Source organism: Choristoneura fumiferana, chromosome Z, assembly GCF_025370935.1.
Source record: "Choristoneura fumiferana chromosome Z, NRCan_CFum_1, whole genome shotgun sequence".
In the NCBI taxonomy this organism is placed as follows: Eukaryota; Metazoa; Arthropoda; class Insecta; order Lepidoptera; family Tortricidae; genus Choristoneura; species Choristoneura fumiferana.
The window spans coordinates 17,430,957-17,442,147 of NC_133472.1; the positions used below are offsets into that span (position 1 = coordinate 17,430,957).

General features: G+C 36.9%; 2 protein-coding genes across 4 annotated transcripts in view; one reads left to right on the plus strand and one right to left on the minus strand.

The window, feature by feature from the left end:
- Positions 1-34: 34 nt before the first annotated feature.
- On the minus strand, positions 35-9,874 carry LOC141430184 (sodium channel protein Nach-like). 3 transcript variants are annotated; one of them, XM_074090776.1, is made up of 11 exons: positions 8,117-9,874; positions 7,567-7,757; positions 7,351-7,496; positions 7,109-7,239; positions 6,865-6,949; positions 5,265-5,474; positions 5,073-5,163; positions 4,206-4,259; positions 4,024-4,120; positions 1,674-1,786; positions 35-242 (listed from the first exon to the last, which is right to left on the minus strand). In XM_074090776.1, the coding sequence occupies exons 1-11, from the start codon at positions 8,209-8,211 to the stop codon at positions 151-153; spliced, it is 1,305 nt and encodes a 434-aa protein (XP_073946877.1). In that variant the 5' UTR covers positions 8,212-9,874; the 3' UTR covers positions 35-150. The 3 variants fall into 3 exon arrangements, with proteins under 3 accessions (XP_073946877.1, XP_073946886.1, XP_073946893.1); XM_074090785.1 differs by having other exon boundaries at positions 7,567-7,776; XM_074090792.1 differs by lacking the exon at positions 1,674-1,786.
- Positions 7,169-11,191, plus strand: part of polo (Serine/threonine-protein kinase polo) — a 37,775-nt gene continuing 33,752 nt past the window's right edge. The window contains exon 1 of the mRNA XM_074090749.1: positions 7,169-7,403. The gene's annotated coding sequence lies outside the window, so the exon portion shown is untranslated. The remainder of the gene's footprint in view (positions 7,404-11,191) is intronic.

Below are 11,191 nucleotides of genomic sequence, written 5' to 3' on the forward strand. Positions count from 1 at the left end.
TTGTATTAAATAGCATAAGTATGTGTGATAGGCGCTAGATAATGAAGAAAAACAAATTAGGTACAATATATACCTATACATTACAATTAAATATTAGAAAATTATACTTAGTTTTCGGTAAACGACGAGTTTAAAAAGTATGTTGATATTTTAATTTAGTTTCCTAGATAAGAGGTAAAATATTTCTGCCAGACTTAGTAATGAAGCTCCGAAGAATAATCCCACAGTGCCTCCAATGGACACTGAAAAAAAAAATTAAAATACTTACACTTAATTCACCGGGTGTTCCTGTAAAAGGCAAGTAAATTCTCTATCGTCCTCACCCTCGCAGATCTCGCGGAAAACGATCAAAGTCTAGCTATATAGATGCATTGGGTGATGGCACCAGTCATGGACAGGTACAAATAATGGCTGTTTTTCGCTAACCCAAATTCAAGAAATGTACACTACCTTTTTTAACTAATAAAACTGATGTTATCGCACAACAAGGGCGTCACTTCGAACAACTGCTGTTATTCAAAAAATACACTTCCTTGATAAATAAATGTTAGATTTATTATTTCATAAAAGATAGTTTTAGAGCTCGTCTGGCTGTGCATAGAGGGGTGCTAGTACCAACACAAAGTGAAAGTCGGGTGTGGCAGAAAAGACATCAGAGCTTAAATGCGGTAGAAATGAGAGCGCTAATAAGCATGTTAGGTGTGAAATTGAGAGACAGAATTAGAAATAGTACGATAAGGGAACGCTGTGGTGTAAATGAAGGTAAGTATAGTCACACGGATTGAGAAAGGAATGCTTGGATGGTTTGGGCATGTTGAGAGAATGAATGAAAACAGATTGACTAAGCAGATCTATAAGACGAGCGTGAATGGGAACGTTGGGAGAGGAAGGCCTAGACGAACGTACCACGATCAAATCGAGGACGTTCTGAAGAAAGGTTGTGTCAGGAGTAAATGCTCCAAACCGACGTGCATGCATGAAATGATTGATGAATGTAGAGAAAGCGAGTGTTGTATGCCAGGAGCGTAGCAAGTGGAAGAACGTATGTAGTCTCTACCTACCCCGTTGGGAAAGAGGCCTGATTTTATGTATGTATGTATGTAATGTAGTTTTATTATTTATAACATTTTATTCGTGTAATAATGAATCTTAAATAGTTTTTTTCTTATGGTAGGCAAATAGCCTCAAGAAACTTCGTAGGTACTAAATGTATGGGAGCGTTTAAACTTAATATTTTTAATATTAAAACCTTAATTTAAAAAAGTTAATTGTGCTTTTACTCATTGGGTAACGTACTTTATATATTAGTATAATTTTCTGATATCTGTTATATTTACAGAATAATCGCCTAGCTACACTTAAGTAGGTAACGATTACACCCTGTGTGTACAAATTACACAAGTACAATTTTTTTAAAGAGTAGAAGTTCTTTGATGTAAATTCATTAGTAAGTACAATATTTACGTGCATAAAAACTTTATTGCTACTTCTTCACCCGTATGTACATTCAGTGGCAAAGTGGATGAGCAGTTGCAGAACTCAAAATTATCTACACAGCACAGGATTCTATTGCTTAGGTAAACAAGATGCTGTGTAGATCACTTTGAGCTCCACCACCGCTCATTCATTCTTGTTGCTAACTATACCCATGCTCCATCTATTTATTTGCTCACCGACTAAATCTAGATTGGTTCGTAGTAAATTCCTTTCGTAGCGTAGAGTAGGCAGCGATGTCATCCGGATGGTAACCATCGCCCCCTCGACGGCGTCATCACTCACCCACGTCCTAGTGTGTAGGGTAAACAGTCTATCATAAACAAAGTCTTAATAGGTCATACGCGTAACTAAATTAAACTTTCTGATCATATATTTATATGTAATTATATCCACTCTGCCCCTAAAAGTTTAGAACTAAGCACCTAGTTAATAAGGATGACAAAGTTTTTAATCTAATTCTTGTGTGCCTGTGAAAATCATGCAAAACATTAAAGGTTTAATGTAGATGCAGACTGTTATTTATTGTTGACTGCTCTGTCTATACAAATATTTTTGTAATTGGTTAAAAGTACATTTAAATACTTACCTACTTTTTTCAACGAATGAAGCATTGTAAATACTGTACACGGTAAAATCTGGCTATGCATGATCACAGACGCTCTAACATTTTATTATGATTGTATTTTTATTATGTACTTTCTTAAGCCCTAATTACTTTAAAAAAAGTGCTGCTTGAAAATTAGCACTCAATGCAAAGTAAGTAACACCAGATCATGCATAGCAGATTTTATCGTGTAGTCTTTATAATCAATAAATTTTTAGTCAAATCAAATAAAGTAAATAATTCTATTCCTATAGCCACAGAAAATTCTATAATTTAAGAAGTTTATGGTATTTAAAGTAACAAATCAAAAAAGTTGTTGTTTAAAATCTCTGTTAATTTTGATCCACTTCCAGTGATCGGATTGACAAGAAATTTGGTAGGTAAAGGTACCTATGTTTGAAAACTAGATGACAATGTATAGTGACAATATTATACGACAATATTATATGTATAGTGAAAATTAGATGACAAAGTATAGTCTAAAAAAGGTAAAGTCAACAAAAAAGCAAAACAAACAATTACTTATTTCATTCGTTTTCTGCTCAGCTGTTTAGGCCGTGTTAGTCGCCGTTTAACAAATCATTCAAATAATAATATCATAAACGCAATTAAAAGAACAAATACCAACGTAGACACTTTTTTTAGAACGGTCTCAATTTTGTCGTTCTTAGAAAAAAGAGCAGAGTGAGCGTCTAAACAAATGACGAAATTATTGCTACGGTGACGCACAGTACGGTAAGTAAATTCCTTCCGGACATTTTTAACGAAAATACCCTTAAAATACCAATTATTACATTGTTATAAAATGTGCAAAGCTTTTTTTACTGACTTTTGTTGACTGTTATCTTCTTAAATTAGTTGGGTAAATCTGCATACATACATAGTTAACTTCCTTTCAAGTTCATCCGACTACTGGAAATTAGTGAAAGTTAACTTGCAAGATTCAGAGTAACCAAACACTATAGTAATCAGAATTGTATAGGTTTAGAGTTTAGACGTATAAATGGAAAGCCTTGGAGGAGGCCTATTCCCAGCAGTGGAAGTCTTTCGGTGTTGACATGATGATGTATATGTAATCATGAAATTCCTAGGCATATCGTGAAATAGCGCCATTTCATGAATTAGCTAAGGGAACGGAATGCTGAGGACCTGGGTTCGATTGCCAGTACTGGTCTCTTTTTCTGGTTTTTCTGTGCACCCATGTCTCAGTTTGTATTTACGATATGGTTTCACGGGATACCCGTAAAAGTAACAAATTTGGAGTTGAAATAAAAAATACAAAAAGACTCCAAAAAATCAATCATAATTAGCTAAGGGACATTCGCCATATCGTTCAAAACTGAACGTTTAATGATTTGCCTATATAGTGACGTTTAGGCAAATCATGAAATTCCTAGGCATATAATGAAACGCCGCCGTATCGGTTAATAGTAATGGTTATGGTCACAATTAATAATAACCACTCCTCGCTTCGCTCGTCGTACCTAAACTTTTCTTTTTTTCGGCATATCACGATGTGCCCGGTATAGAGCTAGGAGTGTCGACGAATGCGTTGCTCTAATCGATCTGCCGTATTGGTTCTCAGGCACATCGTAATATGCCTGGCCAACTTTGCTAAGTGAAGTTAAATTAAACTTGTAGAAAAAAAGAAAAAAGCGTTAAACCTTCTTCTTTCAAAATATGAAAACATTAAAATATGTGAATTGTGGTGCTGAGTTTCTAAAGCGTGTTTAAATACACTTTTCAAGAATCATCAAACAGAAAAGAGTGCTCCATCGGGATTCGAATCTGCAACTACGTAAGATAAGAGTACCTACTGCCAAGCGCCAACTAACCTAATCCGGTCATCAAACGGTAAAATAATATCTTAATGTAAACATGAAACACTCGTACCTATTGGAACACTTTAGGAAACTACTTACTGGAAAGTATGTATCATGGTGAGCTCACTTTCGAGGCAGGACGGCAAACATTGTTCACGAGCCGTAGGTTTGTCAATCACTAAGTTTTTCTTATTAGCTAGTAAACAGATAAGGCTCGAATTATTTAAAAAAGTTTTTTTTGCCGTAATATTTGTCACTCTATTTTAAATTATTATAATTACCTTCGAAAGTAATTAAGCAGTTGAGGCCTGTGTAGTTGCAGTACATATTTTGGTCTGAAAAAATAATAATATGAATACTGTAGTGTATTAAATTCAGGGCGAATCTGGACAGATCGTGGTGGCGAGGCGACTTTGGTAGAGGTCTATAACCCTAGACCACTCAGTTCATTATAGGCTAGCGTTTCTTAGCAATGCTACAATAGCTTTAAGGACGTCTTGTAGGCTTTTTTAAATCTCGATTTAAGGCTTAAACTGACAGTTCTTGTATGGATCTGACAGGACTTAAGACCACTTAACATAGATTAAAAAGCCTGCAAGTGGACGTAAATCATTGAGTTTAGTGTTCTTTTGTTTTTAGTTTTATGTGTTTGATTACAAAACAGAAATGTGACGTTTCACGTAAATGAACGCCTTTTATGTATACAAATATAATCAAATCAATCACTGAGTTGTGTAGGGTAGGTAGGAGTTATACCGACCACGTCTCCAGAATGAAAAAAGAAAAAAGTGGATCTCATGTTTCTTTCTCATAATTAATGTTTGTGACATAATATGTTTACATCTTAATAAATGAATACCGGCTAAGAAAAAAAGTGTGTTTTATTTCAGGGTCCAGTACCCGGGCGACCGAACTTGCTCAAATTTCTTTCGCTTGCTAAAACTCGTAGGTAACACCCGTTTTCCCGGAGATAAGGCCAAGTTTTAGATCTATCGGTCGCCCCGGAAACCCCCACATAGCAAACTTTATTGAAATCTTTAGGCCTTAATAGTCCACGTCCGAGATCCCCGAAATAATTTATGAATGTTTGCACCTATAATTTTTTATGATCTCTAGCGGAAACCGAAACAATGATTTTTTAAACTTACAATTCAAATCGCGAGCAGGATGAATACAGCCACATTGATCAAACGAATCCCGTGTGCTTTGAGCTAGCGTACACGCGCCGTAAGAATATACCTGTGGATCAGCAACCGTCTTCCTTAGTCCAGTCTGTTTCATTGGAGTCGTATCTAGGTATACATATAATGTTCCTGTGATGATTTTTATTAGGTACTTACTGGATAATCATGTAGCGGTATTCTTGGAACTTCGTTGAGATATCGACAGCCTCTGACATTTATATCTTCAAATTTCAGCAATGGATCATTTTGTATCTCCACGATTGAGAAAAGTAACTCGACCCGGTTTTTTTCACGAATTTTGATGTCAAATTGGAACTTGCGATCCAATTGATTTGTGGCTAATTCCTCGGGACTGTGTACGAATATCTGACAAGAATTTAAGTAAAATATTAATTAAGCCACCTTCACCTGTAAGTTTTATTTACGTAAGTCAGTTCCGTAAGCGACTTACGCTATATTTTCATATGTAAACACTCTTTGTAAGTGATTTACTGTAATTTCCTACTACTCACGTAAATTGGAAAATTACTAGTCTAAACGTGTTCGAGTTTGCTTATGGAAGCATCTCACAGCTTATCGAACAATAGTACATTACTGTAGAGGCCGGGAAGAAGGGGGTTGCCGGCCAAGCAGTACACTCGGCCGGATAGGGATGCGAGGCCGGTAACCCCAGGTTCCGGCCGAGGCTTGTATAGTGCTTTTCTCAAACATTACATGAAATAAATTGAACAAAAAAACAAGAAATGAAGCTGGCGGGACGCTAGTCTGGTCGCCGTGTTGTGTACGCGCGTGTCGTGCTGGCTGCTGGCGGTGCTGCGGTGCGTGCTGTGGTGTTGCTGGGCGTGAGCCGCGTGCGTGTCGCAGGGCACGCGTTGAAACAAAAGACGGTCGCATTGCCGGCCACTGGCCTGCATGGTTGTATGAAATCTCGTTGCAGGCCGCTAGAGTGACCGCGCGCACGCAGCTGAGTCACAGCGCCTGCAGCGCGATACTTCTCGGCCTATTATTTATAACACAACGTCAATATTTCATGTCATGTTTGAGAAAAAATTATAAGTTGAGAAGTTACAGATTAGCAGAGCCCGGAATTTTCGCGGCATTTTTGATCTGTCACAGTGACTTCTAACTTCGAAGAGTCGAAGTCATTGGTAGAGTACAGACCAATGAACACTTATTAGCACTGCAACAGACTTAGAATATGAAATTTAATTATTAAATTAGAAAATCGTTTACGTTCATTGTTTTAATTTCATAATGCATAATTATGTCTATTTCATATTTTCAATTGCTTAAAAGTTAATATGAATTATTACTGCAATGTTCTGCCGTCAGAATACAGCACTAGCGCAACCCGTTAACAGTTTTTTGAACGTCTTAAATGTCCGTAGGGTGCCATAATATCATATTATTAAAAAAAAATATTTAAAAAAGTTGTGTTACTTATACATATATAAATCATGGTGACAAACTATAAAGAAAACGTTATCATGGCGGTTTGTGCTAGCCGCTTAAACTTGGCGCCGATGGAAAGGCATTTTAGTTACTGGTTACTGTGGATACTGGTGTAAATGGGCATTTAATAAGTTATGCAAGTTAAAAATCACAAATTTTACGTAAGCATTATTTACTGTAAGTTTATTTTCAGTGTAATTACAACCATAAGTAACTTACATAAATATTACGAAAGTAACTCACAGGTGTAAAGGCGGCATAATATTAAGTGCAACGGTGACACACCGTACCTACTCATCCTCACCATAGCGTCCGCCAGAAGATGGAATGACATTTGTCCTGGTCCAGTTGTGCTATTTACTATGACCAATGATTCTTCTGTTGATTCCCTGCAAGTAATGCTTTACTAAGCATGCCGTTGTAAAACACGATAATCCTACAGGTAGTTTATATTTTATCTAATACCTAAATTAGCCGTATCTCTAAAAAGTAAGCAGTCTTATCAAACACTTATCACGCCCCTATATCAACATTATACATGCTCTCACTTATTCTGTAGTGTGTTGAAAGAGTAGCATGGCCCGTTCTCCCCGTCCACCATGCGAAACCGTTCGCAGCAAGGGAACTCGGCTCCGTTGAAGCTGCACACCGATATTAAATCGTTGCAATTCTTGCGAATCTGGTGCGAAACAGTGGTTGAACAATTGTAACTTAAAACTCTCGTTATTGGAATTACAACAAAAAATCGTATTTGTGTCGAAAGTGCATATCAGTACAAAAGCTACCAAACCTCTTCTACTATCTGCCTCCAAGGGACGTCGCAAGCCACAGTCGGCCCGCAAGGTACGCACAGCTCCTTGGTGCAAGCCCCTTGCCCCAACATCAATTTCGTCAAATGCCTTTGGTAATTGTAATTAAGGGGCTGCATTAAAGTCGCTTGAAAAAAAAGGTAATTTAACAATAAGATTTAAGAAAAGAGGCCATCTAACGCTACTCGTATACTTACGGCGAATTCGAGTGATTTTCTTTTGAGTGGCAGAGGGAACAAGGGTCTCACAGACAGTGACAGCGGGGTAGGTGGTGGTCCAGTGCAAGTATCGGGTGTCCGGGGTGTAGCTAAGCTGGCCGTGGGCCGGGCCGCGCAGCATCAGCGCCAAGCCCGCGCCGCTCGCCACCAGCACACACACCCACAACCACCTGCCACCAACCGACCACACTGCATAAACACCCGAAGCATAGATGGGTATGCATACAATATAAAAATTGTTGCACTTTATTATTGTAGCGATTGGCGCGGCATAAGTTTGCACCGAGGCTTTTACTGAGCAGAAGGTTTATATATCTCTACATAAAATAAGTATATATTTATTTCGGTGATCTCTATGAGCTCTATCTGATCTAAAAGCTGACTATGCAGAAAATAATTAAGTAGGTACACCTGTACCTACCTATATACTTTATACCAGAAATATTGTTTTTTAAAGACACGTGAGTACTTACTACAGCCCTTACCTACATGTAACTATAAATGTCTCGTAATTAATAATAATTCTTACTTGAACATGATATTTCGGCTATTCACGGTATATTTCAAGCCATGAATATTACTGTTTCTCGCAAAAAATAAAAATCTCTCCTCGAAAAATGACATTGCTTTTTGTTCCGTTGCCGACGTCGAGTCTATATATTTCACAAGTTATTAATGCCTTACATTTGTCACAACTATTACTTCTATACGGATAATTGCCAACGTTTTAAATCGAGCGTGGTCTGAGTAAGTACTGGTTACATTAAATGATTAATATTCAATGTGGTAAAGTAATTACTATTTATTTGCACGCTCGACAATCGCTTTAAAAATGCAGCAATACGAGTAAATACACCTGAATAGGAACAGTATTTTACGTTTGTTCTCTACGTGCTCCTAAACCGTTGATCCAGTCTCGTGAGTAAGAAGGATAAGTCGTGTGAGTTCTGCGCACGCATGTTTCTACATCAAAAAAAACCGAGCCCAGATCTGGAACAAGGAACCAAATCCGAGATTTGGAACGAGCACCGAGACCAAAACACTAAGTCTAAGTTCAAATTAATTCCCAATGGTCAGAGCCAAAGGCAAAATCTGGCACAAAGTTATCACTTTCATAATCACGAACATCATTTTCAATATTGATTACGCCCAACAAACAATTTGGCGATAAATATAGAGCTTTTAGTAGCTTTGAGTCTTATAGTAGCTTCACAAGGTCTACAAGGTTTAGAGGGGGAGGGACGCTCGATTTTAATGAAAATTTTCACTTTAAAGTTGAATATTTTGCAAACAAGTCCTTGAATCGAAAAATCGTTTTTGCAACTCCCTAATAGTTTTAAAAGACCTATTCAACGATACCCCACACTACAAGATTGGATAAGAAAAAAAAATCACCCCCACTTTAAATCTATGGTAGGTACACCAAAAAAAATTTTATGATTTTTTATTGTACCATTTTGTCGGCATAGTTTACATATATATTCGCGCAAAATTACAGCTTTCTGGCATTGATAGTTCGTGAGCAAAGCCGCGGGCGGACAGACAGACAGACAGACATGGCGAAACTATAAGGGTTCCGTTTTTGCCATTTTGGCTACGGAACCCTAAAAATGTACCGTAGTATTTTTGCAGTCCAAATTATTAATCGAAACGTACAAATTTCTAAGGCGCTTGAAAATTGAGGTGTAAAATATCATATAATAACAGAAAACTTACAACCGCAATAGTTTTTTTACGAATCTATACAAAAGTAATTGATATTAAAATCACGCACTTACCGTTTTTAATGTCTTTATCGTCGCCATTACAATATTATAGCATAGCACACAGCACTCGCGTTTTTTTTTTACCAGATACTAAATATTTCCTATAAAATAGCATACAAAAGAGTACCACTATCACGCAAAGAGTTTGTTTTCACCACTGTAGCTTTTTTGTAACGCTTTAAGTGATATAAGAAAACATTCTACAGGTTTCATAGAATCTAAATGTTAATCAAATGTAAATGTTTATCTAGCGTAAATGTAGTACTAAGTATGCATATGTAAACATATTCAATTCTCAAGTAGGTATTGTTGTCAAATATTCTGTCTCCCTTTAGTTATCTTTTTTTTTGTTTTAGTTTATTTTCTCTTTTGTCTGTTATGTTCGAATTAGTTTTATAAATAACTGTTTACCATGATTTTGTGCATGTTGTGTCTACTATTTTAGGATATATGAGATGTATGCTAATATTAAGAAGCATAAATTTTGTAGGAATTATGTACTATTCAGTTTGTAGACCAAATAATAATAAAAAAACTTTGGCCCAAGTTACGGCTTTTGTGACTTTTTATTATCTCCTTTAGTAATATGCGTCGCTGCTGTAGTACTATTATACCACTTGTTTGCCACTATTGAAGATAATTCGAGCTACTAAAGAGCCTCTAAGTGATAACGTCAGTGCCAAAATCAGACTATAAGAGAGTTGTAGCGTGCTATATCGCTAATTTTTAGGTCGTGCTAGCTAAAGCAATAGGTTTGCAATAGAACTAATAAACGGCGGTTATGGAACTTGTTTTATCGCCAAATTGTTAGTTAGGGTATTCGTACGAATGCGAATAACCTGGGTAGGTATACTTACGAGGGCTGGCTGGTAAGTTTCCGAAATGACGGATTAAAAAACAAATGAATTAAAAAATATATATGTCATTGTAATCTCTCGAGTTTGGCGTAAATGCAGAGGCAACGTGAATTAATTATAATAGATAGATAGATAGATAGATAGATAGATAGATATAATCTTTATTCTTCAAAACAAAGACATGGCTTAGTAGCTAAAGAGTAATAAAACTAACAATTAAATAAAAACATAAATTAAATAACAATTAAACAGATCAGACACATAAATGAGAAGCCATGTGATGCACTGAAGAACAGGCGCTGGCTCAGCATAGTGCTGCGGTAAGCCGCAGCGCTGGTATTCTGCCAGTACCCATACCGAGTAAGGACGCCGACAACGTGATAAACTCAGCCAATCTCGTCATCAAATGAGTTTTATCATTCAGTGGGATCGTAAAGTAGCAAAATTTATTTAAGTATTTATTATTATTATTAAAATTCAGAAAAAAAGTGTGAGGTGTGAGGTGAAGGGGGTTCAGAAAAGTTCAAGATAAGAGTCTCTGGAGAGACAATAAGTGCAATCTGAGCTTAATACGAAAGTTTGATTTTGACTCAATGTTTCGGAGTGGTGGGGGGATATTATTCCAGCACTTAGTGGATTGGTATCTGAAACACCCCTGAAGCGACAGTCTTGTGTCTGGGCACGCATATCACCGCCTTACGCGAATCACGAAATATAATAAATCTAGTAATTTTTAAAAGTGATTCAAAGAAAACTTGTTTTCCATTTTCATGAAAATGGAAAAAACAGAAGTGCGTGCGGTAATTAAGTTGTATGTTTTGAATGGCAAAACTGCAACTCAGATAAAAGCCAAACTGGACCGTGTTTGGGGTCTTTTTCTCCATCTTTGAGCACTGTTCACACTTGGGTTTCCGACTTTAGACGTGGTCGACAGAGCTGTAACGATGCTCCCGCAGCGGACGGCCATGAGGTAACGACTCC